At 49.5% G+C, this 16,518-nt stretch overlaps 1 protein-coding gene across 1 annotated transcript; it reads left to right on the top strand.

The window, feature by feature from the left end:
- The first annotated feature begins 9,978 nt into the window (after positions 1–9,978).
- On the top strand, positions 9,979–16,117 carry LOC138091202 (thyrotropin-releasing hormone receptor-like). The gene is given in 3 exon segments (XM_068986837.1): positions 9,979–10,710; positions 13,943–14,338; positions 16,082–16,117. Coding segments are annotated over 3 exon segments (1,164 nt in total).
- Positions 16,118–16,518: the final 401 nt, after the last annotated feature.

Raw genomic sequence — 16,518 nt, 5'->3', positions numbered from 1 at the left:
TTAAGTAGTCTCTGACTTCCTTTGCTGTGATGGGAAATATGAGTAGTTCAGACATGGTGTAGGAAATCTGAAATATTTATCATCTGGCTCTTTAAATAAAATGGTTGCTGACCCCTGCTCTTTCGTATTAAATTGTTCCATCATCTTTATACATAATTCTACCAATATCCTTTATTGTCTTACATATGCATTTGTATACTTAGCTCTCTCCTTTTGTTTGTTTGTTTACTTGAAGGTGTGTTTCATGACATGCCCACAAGCATGCAAACTCCATGCTATCTGTCTGGTCTTCCACAGTTTTCCTAGCATCTCAAGCAGAAGCTGAGCAAGGGCTCAGTAATGATTAGGTCCACAGCCAGATACCTGGCGGTAGAATGTTTTAAAATACTTGCTTATTCACGTATTTGGCTGCACTGGGTCTTAGTTGCACGCGGGATCTTTAGTTGAGGTATGTGGGAGCTAGTTCCCTGCAGGGATCGAAGCCTGGCCACCCACCTTGGGAGCTCGGAGTCTTAGCCACTCGATCACCAGGGAAGTCCCAGGAGGTAGAATTGCATTCTCTCTGGTCTCAGCTCCTTCCTGAAGATCTGGGGCTTGCAGGAGGAGATGGTCAGGCACTGAAAGTAGGCTGAGTTTGTGGCCAAAGGGGAAGATGCTAAGCAGTAAGAGCACATCCCAAGCCAAGTGTTTGCACTTGAACAGCCAGTATGTTTGGGAGAATCGCATCAGACTCCAGCCATCAGCTTTGCGTGCCAAGGCCAGCTCCCTCAGGACCAAGCATGTGGTGGACAGAATAACGCCCCCCAAAGCGGTCCACACCCTAATCCTCAAAACCTGGAGTATGTTACCTGACATGGCCAAAGGGGTTTTGCAGATGTGACTGTCAAGTGTCTTGAAATGGGGAGATTATCCTGAAATATCGTGTGCGGGGGAGGGCAATGTCATCACAATGTCCTTACAAGAGGGAGAAGGAAGGACAGAGTCGGGAAGAGGGGATATGATGGCCAGAGCAGAGGTTTGGGTGATTTTGTTGTGAGGGAGGGGCCGTGAGCCAAGGAGTGTGGGCAGCCTGTTGTCCCAGGCTGGCAGAGTAGGAGAAAGTGGGGCTGTGGGGTCCCCAGAGGCAAGCACTCCTCTCTCCCCTGATGCCCTCCGCTCCCCTCCAGATTCTGGCTAGAGCAGATCTGCTGCTGCTGCTAAGTCGCTTCAGTCATGTCCAACTCTGTGCGACCCCATAGATGGCAGCCCACATCCTGATTAAGTACCATAAAGCCATGAGTTGTCTTTTGCTGTTGTTTATAACCACAGAGATTTAAAAAACAAAATAGGAGATGGAATCTGTTCATCATCACTCCTAAACATCTAAAAAAAGTTTTCTTGCTTCTGAGTCAGTTTCTAGGTCTTCCTTTGTGTGCAATCTGAGTAATAGATAAGGTCACGTACACACTCCTGTATTCAAAATGGATAACCAACTAGAACCTACTGTATAGCACGTGCAACTCTATTCAATGTTATGTGCCAACCTGGATGGGAGGGGGGTGTGGTTACATGTATACGCCTGACTTCAAAGCTGGCTTAAAACTCAACATTCAAAAAACTAAGATCATGGTATCCCCTCATGGCAAATAGATGGGAAAACAATGGAAACAGTGAGAGACTTTATTTTCTTGGGCTCCAAAATCACTGCAGATGATGACTGCAGCCATGAAATTAAAAGATGCTTGTTCCTTCGAAGAAAAGCTATGACCAACCTAGACAGCATATTAAAAAGCAGAGAGAGACATTACTTTGCCAACAAAGGTCTGTCTAGTCAAAGCTATGGTTTTTCCAGTAGTCATGTATGGATGTGAGAGTTGGACCATAAAGAAAGCTAAGTACTTTGAAGAACTGATGTTTTGAACTGTGGTGTTGGAGAAGACTCTTGAGTGTTTCTCGGACTGCAAGGAGATCAAACCAGTCAATCGTAAAATAAATCAGTCCTGAATATTCATTGGAAGGACTGATGCTGAGGCTGAAACTCCAATACTTTGGCCACCTGATGTGAAGAACTGACTCATTGGAAAAGACCCTGATGCTGGGAGAGAGTGAAGGCAAGAGGAGAAGGGGACCACAGAGGAAGAGATGGTTGGATGGCATTACCAACTCGATGGACCTGAGTTTGAGTGAACTCTGGGAGTTGGTGATGGACAGGGAGGCCTGGTGTGCTTCAGTCCATGGGGTCGCAAAGATTCAGACGTGACTGAGTGACTGAATTGAACTGATACCCTAATACAAAATAAAAAGTTTGAAGTTTGAAAAAAAAAAAAAGAAATATGAAACTAATTTGATCTAATTTGAAAAGAACTAATGTGACCTGAACTGGGTGCCCTCTCAGTTAGGGTTTGATTACAGATTAAAGAAAATTCCTTAGATATTTTAAGCCAGGAGATATTTAACACAGGGAATGAGTCCTTATGAAAGGTTGGAAGTACTAGAGGAAAGGACTTCCAGGAATGAGGGTCCAGAGCTGCCTTAACCAAGGAACTTGGCTCTGGAATAAATCAGGAAGGTACGAAATCAGGAAGCAGGGTTCAAACTGCTGGCTCTCAGGATGCACTCTCTTAGCTGGGTCGACAGATGAGAAAGATGCCTCTGTGACCAGAGCCAGGCTGCATGTGGGAGACTGGGCCCCAAAAACCTGGATGCCCAGGCTTGGCCTTTCGACTCCCAAAATACTAGTCCCCTAATGCTGAGATCCCACAGGCGCACCTGTAGGGGAAGCGGTCCATAGCACGGCCACATGAATAATGCATCCCCAGGTGAAGGGCTGAGCATCCCTGCCTTGCATGGCTGTACACGGTGATCGGGCTTTCAGGACACTGCTTACCAAGAGAAATAGAAGCAACGAAACTGCAACTCTACTTTCACTTCACAAATTGCACGTGTATGCTGTATTGCCTCAGGGGTGTCTGATTCTGTGCGACCCCATGGACTCTGACCCAGCAGGCTCCTCTGTCCATGGGATTCTCCAGGCAAGAATACTGGAGTGGGTTGCCATGCCCTCCTCCAGAGGATCTTCCTGACCCAGGGATCAAACCCGTGTCTCTTACATCTCCTGCATTGGCAGGCGGGTTCTTTACCACTAGCGAGAGAACCACAATCACACTGGAATCCAATCTGTAAGGCTGGGAAACAGATTTCAGTTTTCCAAAGACTGAAAAACTATACTTTGAGAAGACATGCCAAAACAATGACTTTGAAACTTTTTTGACCTCGGCCCACACAGAAAATACTTGTTTCTTTGCAACTACACACACACACATACACACACACGGGCTTTTCCAGGGGCTCCGTGGTAAAGAAACCACCTGCAATGCAGGAGACCTGGGTTCGATCCCTGGGTGGGGAAGATCCCCTGGAGAAGGGAATGGCAACCCACTCCGGTATTCTTGCCTGGAGAATCCCATGCACAGAGGAGCCCGGTGGGCTACAGCCCATGGGGTCACAAAGGGTTGAACATGACTGAAGCAACTGAGCATGTACGTGCACACACACATACACACACACACACACACACACACATGCAAACTAAAATAAAAGTTTAATGAAAAAGTTTTTTTAAATTATTTATTCGTTTGTCCACGTCGGGTTTTTGTTGTGGCATGTGGGGTCTTCCTTGTGTCATACAGGGTCTTTGGTTGTGGCACGTGGACTCATTCATCTCACACAGGCTCCAGAGCTCACAGCCTCAGTATTTGCCCCACGTGGGCATGGTTGCTCCACAGCAAATAGGATCTTAGTTTCCTGACCAGGGATCAAACCTGGACCCCCAGGGAAGACCCCACATTTAGTCTTAACTTGTGCAACGCACTTTGATGTTTTTTCTCCTGTCCTATTCTGTCCCAATCCATGTAATCGTATCCGGTTCTGTTCTATTCTAGCGCAGTCTATCTGTTCCATTCTGGTCTCCTCTACTCTACTGAATGGTACGGGTTAAGGTTTTACCCAATTGAAAACCCCATTGAAAAGGAGGATTGATTGGCTATTAGGAAGAAGAATGGATTGCGTATCATATTTGCCCTAGAGATGGATACTTTTCAGATGGGAGGCAGGCAGGTTAGAAATAAGAGGGAAAGAGAAAATATTCATAACTTTGCTACCTGGAGGATGAAACACTGAGACACAGAGATGAGAAAAGGGGATTTTTAAAAACATTTTTGTGGTGTATTACTCCCCTTGGGGTTTTCTCCAGAAATTCCACTAAAAATAAAATTACTTTCCCTTTCACTTTATGTTGCTACCAAAGTGTTTATCTGAATGCCAGGACTCAAGGCGAGCCCCGTGAGCAGGGTTCCCTGCAGTCACATGTCATTACAGAGGGAGGACACACAGGTGGAGCTTCAAGCCAGCGCCTCTGATCCGTCCTTTAATGGAACTGACATCCAAAGGAACATCCCGGTGGTTGGGTTTTCACAAGGATGGAGAACAGAAATCCTGCCATCCGCCCCCTCCACCCCTACGCCCTCAGCTCTGGGGTATTTTTCAGCTGTGAGTCAGCAATTGCACTGAGCTGGCCGCACTCCAGCCACTCTTCCACCCACTCCCCAAAGGTGTTTGTCCTCATCCCCGAGGAGCACGCTGGTCTCCCCAACACCCAGCCCCCATCACGTCCATTCTCACAAAGCTGCCTTGTCATTTGCGTGGGCAGTAACTCACCCACACATTTTTTAAAAATTTCCCAAGTGTTACATGAACTTTTGCCCCTATAAAAATGAGAGCATTACAGATAATAATAGCTAGCAGTTGCTGGGTGTGGGGAGTTTGCTAGTAAATGCTTAACAACTGGCTCTTTAAGAAAAAAAAAAGCCCTCATATATAGCGTTTGCCGATTTCCATGGTGTAAATACACCTACCATGTGATTTCAAGCAACCCACATGTTGTCACTGGAAGAGGACCTAGGAATAGATGCCTGCAACTGACTCTCATGAGCTGGCTCCAGCACGCCATCAGATGTGTCCCAAACTCTATAAAACCCCCATGTACATCATCTGGTTTAAACCTCAGAGAAGTGTATGAGATCAATGGTATTATTGTTATCTTTTTTTAGAGGCAAAGAAATTGAGATTCAGAGGGGTTAACTATTTTCCCCAAAGCCACACAGCTAACAAACAGCAGAGTTCAGACTCCACCACTTAGTTAGTAGCTGTGTGACATTGAACAAATCACTAAGTCTCTCTGTACGTCATTTTCCCTTCCTTTCAATGGGAGCTAACAGAACTTTCCTCTATCCATGTGAGATACGCATGGAAAGAAGTGTCTGGCCCAGGCTTTACAAATGCACGGAATTCACCAACATTTCACGTGCTGTGTGCTGTGCTGTGATAAGTTGCTTCTGTCGTGTCTGACTCTTTGTGCCCCTATGGACTGCGGCCCACCAGGCTCCTCTGTTCATGGGATTCTCCAGGCAAGAATACTAGGTTGCCCTGCCCTCCTCCAGGGGATCTGCCCAACCCAGGGATTAAGTCACAATCACATGACTTACATCTCCTGCACTGGCAGGCAAGTTCTTTACCACTAGCACCACCTGAGATGTCCAACATTTCTTATGTTTACTCAACAAATATTTATTGGACAACTCTGTACATTAAGCCCTGTGCTGAGGTCTGGTGATCCGGCGGTAAAAGGGACACATGAAGCTCCTTATGAAACTTACATCCTAGATGAAAGACTGGCAACAAACAAGGTAATAAGTTAGCAAGATAATTTCACCTGGAGACAAAGAGAGTGGTCAGCAATCTTAGATGGGGTGGTCAGGGACAGCCTCTCTAAGGAGATAGCTTTTGATTTGAGGCCTGAAGGATAAGCAGGAGACAGACCTGCAAAGAGAAAGGGGAAGAACATTCCAGACAGGAAAAGCTGCAAGTGCAAAGGCCCTGAAGTGGAGACAAGTTTGATGTTTGTGAAGGACAGAAATGAGGAGGAGGAGGTTGTCAGATCGCTTGTCTGAGGCTTAGCTCCTTTCAGGACACCCACCAGGCTCCCTGCTGGGCGCCCGGCCCAGAAGGACGGAGCAGAGTGAAGCCCAGTTCCAGCTCTCCGGACAGTCCCACACTGTACCTCAGGAGCCTCTTCCTCTTTGGCCTAGAGACTGGAAAACACGGGGCTGGAACCTCCTTCTGTCTTCTATCCCAAGAGCCCTCTGACATGAGCAAAGGCACCATCGTCATCCCCAGTCTACAGATGAGAAGCCTGAGGTTCAGAGAGGATTATGGGATTTTTCCCAGAGTCACAAATGTGAATGTTGACCTTTCTCCTACTCTGACTTCAGAGCAAGTCAGATGGGCGAGGTGGTGCTAATTTCCCTTGATTGAGGTGATGGAGAGAGCCCTGGGGTCTCCAGCCGGAGATGGTGAATGGTCCAGGGACCTGGAAAGCTGGCAGCAGCTGACGCCCTCTGCTGGCTGCCACAGGAACATCCTTGGGATGACTGCCGGGAGGAAAAGGTACCAGGTAAGAAGGCCAACAACTCTGCTGCCCCGCCTCACTGCCCACCTGGAAATGCCAAGCTGATCCTAGACGTGAGTTCAAGTGCTGGGTTCCAATCTCAGGTCAAGGACTGGGCAACTCTGTAGCATCAGCTCTCAGGGGCTCTTGTCTCTTCCCTGTTGATCAAAGAGGGTGGAAGCAGTCTGTGAAACAGCAAGACCACCCACCTGTGCTCAGGTCTCAGACCAGAGGTTCTTCATGCAGCAATTTACAGGAGTGAGAGGAAGAAGGCTCCCTCTTGTAACACCATCACAACCATTGGACTGCAGACGGCCCGGTGTGTCCCTCCCGTGACTCTCCTAGAGTCTTCCCTCCCCTCTCTCCCTCTCTCTCTCTTTCTCTGCCCCACCCCTCCCTTCCACTAGAGCTGGTTATATAAGAATATAACCTCCCCAGAGCACCCCCCCACCCCCCGCAGCAATAATCCTTCATGATTCATTAACTAGAATTAGTCTCTTGCTTCTTTCCACCCTGATCACTGGGAGGGGAGACGGGACTAGCAAGACTGGCTGAAATGTTTTTCAAAGGATGGGCCACAAAATGTGGATCAGGAACCAAATTAACAGATGGCAACCAGTCTTTCTAAAAAATAAAATAGAATAGACAATACCAGCACACGTTGCTCCTAGTAAGCCCAAGTGTAATTTTGTAAAAATCGTTTCAGCTCATTGCGTGCATGTGAGTGTGAGAGGTATACTAAGATACTATATGAAATTTATTTTCTGTGGATCCTGGGTGAAAAGAAAACTAGTAACTTAAATTGTTTGGGATAGAATTGATGATGGACAAATAGAATGACCAGGAACTCTGCTTAAATGTCACTTTCTTGGGATTGCATTACCACGACTTCCCTGGTGGTCTAGTGACTAGGACTCTGCGCTTCCAATGCAGGGGGTGCGGGTTCAGTCACTGGTTGCGGAACTGAGATCCCACTTCCTACACGGTGTGGTCAAAACCTAAAAAAAAAAAAAAACTATGGCTCTCCAACTCACACTGCTGTAGTGTCTTCAAAACTCTTATGACAACGTGTAATTATCTATTTGCTTCCTGCCTTCCTCCCTTACTACACTATAAGTGCTAGGAAGCCAAGGACCAAGTTTTTTTGTGTTCACAGTGGCCCCCTAACTGAAATGCCTTCCAAAGGGCAGGGTCTGGTGGAAGGTTTAGAACCAGATAGATCTGGTTCCAACACCGACTTTATCTCTACTGTCAATTAACACCAAGTAGATCACTTCATCTCTCTAAAACCCTGTTTCCACATCTGTAAAAGGGGAGCAATCATGCCCACTTTGCCTAATTCTAAGTTGGCTATTCATAACAACAACCCAGCTCAGACCCTAACACAACAGAAGACCATCAGTGCACATGTGTTAAATTATTGAGTGGGTTTCCCTTCCCACTTGGAAAGTCTTTGCTTTCTGATAATTGAGGACAGTTTGGTTCACTTGTGTTCCGTTATCATTATCTGACAACCACCCATGTTATAAAGCTCATGGATTGTGTGTCAGAACTTTGAACAGGGCAGAGTGGGGATCTAATAGTACTTTCCCCATAGGACACAGAGAGTATAGAATTACATATTTGGGGAGCACACAGAGCATCGCCAGGCAATATCTGGTGGTTCATACACATGAGTCATCATTTGTGATAAAGACTGACAATGGGGACAATGGAATTTTGGCTGGTGCCCCCAGAATACTCCCCTGGTAAGTTCCCTCTCATTCTTTTTTTGTCCATTTATCAGATTTGTAGACAGAGCAAGCTCTTCAGAGAAGAAGGGGAAGAAGAAGGGGGAGGAGAGGGATACAGTGATAGATAGATGGATGATAGAGATGGAGAGACAGGGATAGAACTGTAACTACCCATATATTCACCCCTTGCCACAGTCAAGCACAGCTAAGTGTTTCACATGGATTTTCCCCACATCAATCATATGAGCCTCCCAAGGACACTCCGAGATGTGTTTTATCATTATTATTCCATTTCACTGATGAAGAAATAATTTTTAGAGAGCATAATTGACGGATCGTCAGCAGCAAACAACTGTCAGCATCTGCTAGGTGCAGGCAGGAAGCTAGGCTCCCTGGAAGCAGCCTCTATGCCTCTTATGAAGCTTAGTGTGGTCCCACCTTCAAGGAGCTTCCTCTAGTGAAGAGACAAGTCCTTTCATTCATTCAACTACCCTTAAGCATCTTTTCGACAGCAAGAACAGAGCTTAAGATTCCTAACAGGTTTGCGCCCTGTGAATGGCACCATCTGGACGGGAGAGATTCTTGTGGGGCGGGGCACCCTCCAAGAATTTACAGGTCAGCTTCAGGAGGAAGAAAAGAAAATTGGGAAAAGTAAGCAAGAGAATGAAATGGCAACCTACTCCAGTACTCTTGCCTGGAAAATTCCATGAATGGAAGAGCCTGGTAGGCTACAGTCGTTGGGATCGCAGAGTCGGACACGATTGAGCAACTTCACTGGTTTAGGAGGAGACAGGAGCAACCCAAGTACAGAGAAGCAAGTAGCTTTCCTTTCCGGCAGCTCTGGGTCTCTGCTCCCCATTTGTCAGGAGCAGGGCAGAGGTTTCTGCCAGGGAGAATGGGATAGGATCCCGGAACTGTGTTGGAAAGCCAGCGGGTCTTCGACTCCTCCCCTATCTCGCCGACCACCTCCGGGTCCAGAGGAGATGCTCCTGTAGAGAAAGAAGGGAGGAAGCAAAGCCCAGGGTAGGGGCGCGAGCAGGGCGCACCGTTCCTTTTTCAACTTCCGTTCCCCACCGCACCGTCCCCGATCTGACCTCGTGCGGTGCCAGGAGCTGGTGGAAAGAACTGGTGCCGAGCTGGGGCAACCGGAATGAGCCAAGTGACATCTGTGGAGAGGACAAGGCGACAGTAGGGGAGCCTGCCTGCGGGAGTCGTGCAGAGCCGAGCGAAGAGGTCAGAGGCAAAGGATCGGTCAGTCCGCGCACCGAGCTTCATCGACTGGGTCCCCGAGTCTCGAGTCCTGAGCCTCCAGAACCGGAGAGGAAAGGTAGGAGCTGAGAGCGCTCCAGCAGTTGGTCCTGAAGGACGCGGCATTCGGGTGCCCGGTCCCCTGCTAGAGCGCCACCCTACAATCCAGAATGCTCTACTGCAGTCAACCCCACCCCGGGAGCGATCGCGCCAACTGAGCAGCACAAGCCTAATTCCTGATGCCTCCGAGTTCCCAGCGTCCCGGGTGGGGGCAGTGAGACCCTGCCTGGAGTTGGAGAAACCAGTTAAGCTGGAGACAGCTGCTAGACCCGCCCCTCCTCCCCGAGACGCGCGCAGCTTCCTTCAGGGAGATTCTCCCAGGACACCTTTGCACCTGGAGTCATTCCCCAACTCGCTGCAGCCTTCGGGGGGTAGCGCGGACCGGGGCGCATGGAGAAGCCCCCCCCCCGCTCCGAGCACTCTGAGCGCGTAAACGCGTCGGGCCCGGGCTTCATGCCCCGCCCCCCACTGACTGTCCAGGCAGTGACCTTGACCCTGGTGCCCCTCGTGTGCGCCGTGGGGGTGGCGGGCAACGCCATGGTGGTCCTGGTGGTGGCCCGGAGCCGCCACATGGTCACGTCCACCAACTGTTACCTGGTGAGCCTGGCCACCGCGGACCTGCTGGTGCTCCTGGCGGCTGGAGTGCCCGCTGTGACCGAGGCGGCCTCCGCCCGGGTTTGGATCTTCGGCCACGCCGGCTGCCTGGGCATCACCTACCTGCAGTACGTGGGCATCAACGCGTCCACGGGCTCCATCACCGCGTTCACGGTGGAGCGATACCTCGCCATCTGCCGCCCTCTGAGCGCCCAGGCTCTGTGCACGGCGGCGCGGGCCAAGCGCATCGCTGCGCTGGTGTGGCTGGGCACCGGCGCCTACTGCGTGCTCTGGCTCTTCCTGGTGGACACGCGCGAGACTGCGTACGCCGACGGCGTGCAGGTGCAGTGCGGCTACCGCGTGTCGCGCTCCCTCTACCTGCCTGTCTGCTTCCTGGACTTCGCGCTCTTCTACGTGCTGCCCGTGGGCTTGGCCACCGTGTGCTACGCGCTCATAGCGCGCGTCCTCTTCGCGGGGCCGCTGCCTCCTGGCGACCCGGGACGGTCGGGCTCTGTGCACCAGGGCGGCCCCGCTGGCCAAGGGCGCTTGTCTTCCCGCGGCAGGAGGGGCGCCCTCAACTCCTGGAAGCAGGTAGGGCCCTCCTCCCCCCTCTTTCAGACCCCTGTACTGAGCCTGCAGCAGATTGGTGGATGGCACCTTGGGCCCTTCTGCAGTCAAAAATGTAGTGAAAGGGTTAGTGGCTCAGTCGTGTCCGACTTTGCGACCCCGTGGACTGTAACCCACCAGGAGCCTCTGTCCAAATTCTTTACGCAAGAATACTGCAGTGGGGAGCCATTCCTTCTCCAGGGCGGGGAGCTTCCCCACCCAGGGATGGAACCCAGGTTTCCTGCATTGCAGGCAGATTCTTGACGGTCTGAGCCACCAGGGAAGCCCTCTGGAGTCAAGCTCAAATCCGGGTGGTGACACTTATTGGGCTTGTTTGAGGAGAGATCACTTCTGCCTTTCTGAGCTTGTTTCCTCTCCTGTTGTACGAGATAAGGGCAATGTGCAGCACTTTGGAGTGCCCGCAGAAATGGAAAAATTCATTTAGAGTCAATGTCACAAACTTGGGCTTTCCTCGTGGCTCGTGTGGTGAAGAGTCTGCCTGCAGTGCAGGAGACCCAAGTTCAATCCCTGGGTCGGGAAGATCCCCTGGAGAAGGAAATGGCAACCCAGTCCATTATTCTTGCCTGGAAAATCCCATGGACAGGGAAGCCTGGCAGGCTACAGTCCATGGGGTCGCAAAGAGTCAGACGCTAAAGGCTAAATTCATGTTGATTTATTATTATACTTCCTCAGTGAGTCCCTCCACCATAGCCATTATTCCCCTTCTTCTACTGATGAGGAAAGTGAGGCTCAGAGAGGTGAAGTGACTTTCCAAGGCAATTCCACACCCTCTGGTGCTAAAGCTGCTTCAGTGGACAGTCTGAAAGCACAAGAGGAGAAAGGATCCTGGGGAGGAATCCAGCATTTACTGAGCGCTTGCTGTGTGCCTGATTATCTGATGGTTCCTGAAATCACTCCTGTTCAGGAGGTTTACTACCTGAATTTACGGACAAGGCAACAGGCAGAGGGGACAAGGGAGGGACTGAGGTGACACGGCAGGGGACCTGGGAGCAGGAACCCAACTGCCCATCCCTGTATCTTCACCCCTGTTCCAGCAGTTTCACCATACCACGGGGGTTTCCAGGAATAGAGGTGGGAGGACCACTCTCTGGGTCCAGCTGGTCTTTATCTTCAGCCTGCCACCCCGACCCACAGCTCGTGTGGGAGGCGGAGGCACCTTGTCCTGGCTGAATCACTCCTGAGCCAGGCAAGAACCATCTGTGCCATCTCCCTCCCTCTTGGAATGGGCACACTGTTGGGGGGGGGCTCTTCCAACTGCCCCAAAAAGCCCCTTTGGCCCATCCTGCTTGCAAACAACTTAGATCAAAGTAGTATTTAGAGGGAAGGTGGCAGGACATGGGCTGAACAAGTCTAAAATAGAAAGTTTTGGTTCCAGACAAATGTAACTCCTGTCCTCACACTTATTTACTACTGTTTCTGCTCTCAGGCTCAACCCGGAAGGACTGGGATCAAAATCCTGCCTGACCTATGCTGTAGGTGAAACTTCTAGAAGTAAAAAGAGTATTCTAGACCTAGGTTCTGGCCCCTAGCTTTGTTAATGTCTTGCTGTGTGGCTTTGGGTAAGTCACTTCACCTTGCTGAGACTTGATTTCATCCACTGGGAAATAAAAATAATTATAGTGTCTATCTACCTCAGTGGATGGTAGTAAATATAAATCTGACGTATAGTAAGTGGTCAATATATGGTACCTATTGCTATTGTTTTGCTGGGGCATTTATGTTTTATTTTTATAACATTGAGTTTTTACACCAACTCCATGATGTATCATGTCATCATCTCAGAGGAAACTGGGTCACAGAAAGGCTGCCCAAGGTCACAGAGTTGGTAAGTGACAGAACCAAGATTTGAACCCAGGAAACCTGGCTCCAGGGCCCACCACACTGCTGGTATTTCTCACTCAAGTGAACGTAAAATAGAATGGAACAGGATCTGAATTTGGTACAGTCAGAAGTCAAGACCTTCTAGGGAATTCCTGTGATTTTTCATGGTTCCTGGAGAATATTATATAACATGAATTTATTGACTCAGCCAGAGCCAAGCCTCTTAGGAGAGGAACTAAACTCACAGACTCTAAGAAGTAATTGTACTCTGGAAAACCAGGCTAGCTTCTGCCTTGATGAGAAAGTTGTCTCTCCCCGGTTCCCCAGAGCTGATTGAATGTATCCAGGGTTTGCTGGTCACAGAACCGGTGACAGGACTATTTGAGCAGTTGCAGCTCATTAAGCTCATCAAGGACTATTTGAGCAGTTGAAGCTCATAACGTTTGCCACCATGTTTGGTCTCTGGAGGGGTCACTGAGGACTCCAGGGTCCGGGGCTCGTGGGCGCTGCTAGCCTCCGCAGTGTTAGTGATGTCCCGGCTCCCTTGACAGACGCCCCCTTGTGGCGATTTCATTCCAGAATTTAGAAACTGCATCTTTTGAAACACCTTCCAGCGTGCACTCCTCTTGGAGGCTTCATTTAGTCTGTGCTTTGAGAGAAGTGCTGCGGAGATCTGAAGAGTTAGGAAGTGAAGAGCAGGGAGCAGGGAGGGGCAAACAGGTGGCCAAGAGCAAAGGCAGGAGACTCAGAAGGGAGGGGGCAGGGTGAGTGAAAGAACCGGAAGGAAGCGTGTGGCTGGGTCTGTTGGGGAGAAGCAATGTAGCTGGAGAGAGGGACAGTCCGAGGCCAAACAGCTGGTTTGCAGTGGTCAAGGATTCTAACCCAGCTGTGCCAGCTCTGAACCTCACACAGTTGCAATAGTGGTAGTAGAGGTTATGTTAGTAGCAGCAGCAGCAGCAGTAAACCCACAATAAACCCACAAAAGCATCTCTCATATGGCTGGCACTATTCTACATTCTTTACTGGCATGAACTCCTTCAGTCCTCGTGTCCACCTATGATGACAGCAGTACCGTGTCTCCATCCTATAGAGAAAGGGCCTGAAGCTCAGTGGATGAGTGAATTTGCGTCCAGTATGTGGGAGCCGCCCATTCAAAGGCTTTGGAGGTGGATTGGCGCTGGGAGGTTTCCGAAGACCTGAGCAGAGCAGAGAAGGATGCGGAGCGGTTTTCTCGGTGAGGATGGAGTTGAAGTGAGGACATGCGTGCAATCACAGATTGGCCAGGCCCGGACACTCTTGTGTTACAGAGAGACCTGGAAGCCAGGATTCTCCCTTGGCACCCACGCGTTTCTTGTTTTCCTGTCTCACCCGGCAGGTCACCAAGATGCTGGCTGTGGCGGTGGTCCTTCTCGCTCTGCTGTGACTGCCCTACTGCGCCCTGGTGGTAGTGAATTCCTTCCTGAGCCCGCCCTACCTCAACCTTGGCTTCCTTCTCTTCTGCCGCCTTTGCATCTACGTGAACAGCGCCGTCAACCCCATCGTCTATGCCCTCATGTCCCAGCATTTCCGGGAGGCCTTCCATGGACTGTTTCAGTGCCACCTGGCCCGGCCCAAGCCCCCTCCCCAGGAGGCCAGCCCTGTTTATGACAGGGTCATCGGAGACTGTTCCCAGGACAGACTGGGCTCTAGGAAGAAACTAGGGAGCGTGATGTCCATACGGGAAGGGGATCCTGCCACTTCACGGCGAGACCCCCCATTTACCCCTATTGAGGTGAAGGGGTCTCCATGCATCGGAGGAGACATGGGATTGGAGGAGAGAATGGTGTCCAGGGCTGCTTGGGAGAGGTGCATGAGCTGTGCACTGCACAACCCTAGGGATCTCTATTTACATCACAGACAGCCTAGATCTGTGTATTTAGTAAAACAGTTTCAATAAATATACAAATATTTAAATAAATATACAAATTCAATAAATATACAAATCTAAGAGATGCTCCCAAATATTTATTATATGAATAAATGAATGAATGAAAATGAAAGTTGCTCAGTCGTGTCTGACTCTTTATGACCCCATGGACTATACAGTACATGGGATTCTCCAGGCCAGAATACTGGGGTGGGTAGCCTTTCCCTTTCTCCAGGGGATCCTCCCAACCCTGGGATCGAACCTAGGTCTCCCCCACTGCAGGCGGATTCTTTACCAGCTGAGCCACAAATGAATAGATAATGAATAAAAACAAATTTTCATCCTAATACTCAAGACCCGTTGTTGAGATCTGGCTTCCAGTTTGAGGAAGATTTGAGGTGCAGATTGTGACTTGTTAAGTTCTTTGTTGGCAGCAGAAAGTATCTCTGGCTAATGAAATCAGAAAGGAATTGGTTGGAGCTGGAAAGAATCGTAACCAGGATAACTCCAGGGATCCACACAGCAGGAGTTCATGGGCAGTGACTTTATGGCATCCATATCAGAATGAATCAACTCCACCTAGGCTAGAAGTAGGATGGGTAGCTTACTGGACCATCGTTCCATGGCTGACACTGACGGCTATGCGGGCTGAGTACTGCTCGGTTCCAGTGGGCACCACCCAGCAGTCTAACATGGACAGATCCCATGAAGCTGTGCAGTGCGCAGCCTGTGTGAGCGTATATGGTAGACCTTAATGGGGATAGGGCTGTTCCCCAAAGAAACATGGACGTGCTTGTTATCAGGGAAAAGTGGTATAGATGTCAGGAGGACCAAACAAAAGCGATCTGCTAAGTCGCTTCAGTCGTGTCCGACTCCGTGTGACCCCATAGACGGCAGCCCACTAGGCTCCTCCGTCCCTGGGATTCTCCAGGCAAGAATACTGGAGTGGGTGGCCATTTCCTTCTCCAACACATGAAAGAGCGAAACAACCAGCAATAACAGATATCCACCCCAGAGGAGCCGACCCAGATTAACAGCCCCGGAGCCTTCTGCCCGGGGAAAGAAGTGCACCTGCCCTCAATGGCCGCTGATCTGCGATAATACCTCCACCTAGTGGCCACAGTGGAAACTGCATTATCCAATATCTGCTTGCTCGTCTGCCTTTTTATTGGTTTCTTCTCTTTCCTATCTGCCCTCCAGCCATCTGCCCTCCAGCCATCTACCCTCCTCTCCCACCCCTTCCCTACTTCTCCCCTCCCCTCCCCTAGACTCCCTGACTGATCATCGCCTCCGAGGACCAGTCCCTGAGCTCTGTGATGACAGGCCTGAGGCATGGAGTTGGAGACCTAGGAAGCTATAGAACTCAAGACCCCAGCCCCTTTCCCTGTTTCCCCCTCATTCTTGCAATATCTTTCTACATTTTATCTAAATTTACACAATCATATGTATTTTATGTACATAACTTTATCTAAACGTGTATATGTAAAAAAACCACAGAATTATGCTTAATAGATTTGTCTTATGTTTTATTTCTTTAAAAAATACTATGTGTGGACAATGTTAAAAGTCATTATTGAATTTGTTGCAATATTTCTCTTGTTGTTATAGGCTGGCTTTTTGGCTGACAGGAACGTGGCCTTCTAGCTCCCCGACTAGGAATCTAACCTGTATCCTCTGCCTTCACTCCCCACTGCTGCAGCAGGGGCCCCAATAAAGCCTTGCCTGAATTTCTTGTCTGGCTTCTTATCGATTCCTATTGATTAAGGAGACCAAGAACCCTGGTCGTTAACACTTTGTTACACAGTCATAGAAAACTAATACAAACACAAAGATCTTCACAGTTTTTGCCCAGTGCCATAGACTGCCGGGAGAAATGTCAGTCACCTCAGATGTGCAGATGACACCACCCTTATGGCAGAAAGTGAAGAGGAACTAAAAAGCCTCTGGATGAAAGTGAAAGAGGAGAGCGAAAAAGTTGGCTTAAAGCTCAACATTCAGAACACGAAGACCATGGCATCTGGTCCCATCAGTTCATGGGAAATAGA

Source organism: Capricornis sumatraensis, chromosome 15 (assembly GCF_032405125.1).
Source record: "Capricornis sumatraensis isolate serow.1 chromosome 15, serow.2, whole genome shotgun sequence".
NCBI lineage: Eukaryota > Metazoa > Chordata > Mammalia > Artiodactyla > Bovidae > Capricornis > Capricornis sumatraensis.
The sequence above is the reverse complement of the archived record's forward strand: the minus strand, read 5'-3'. Positions and strand labels throughout refer to the sequence as shown.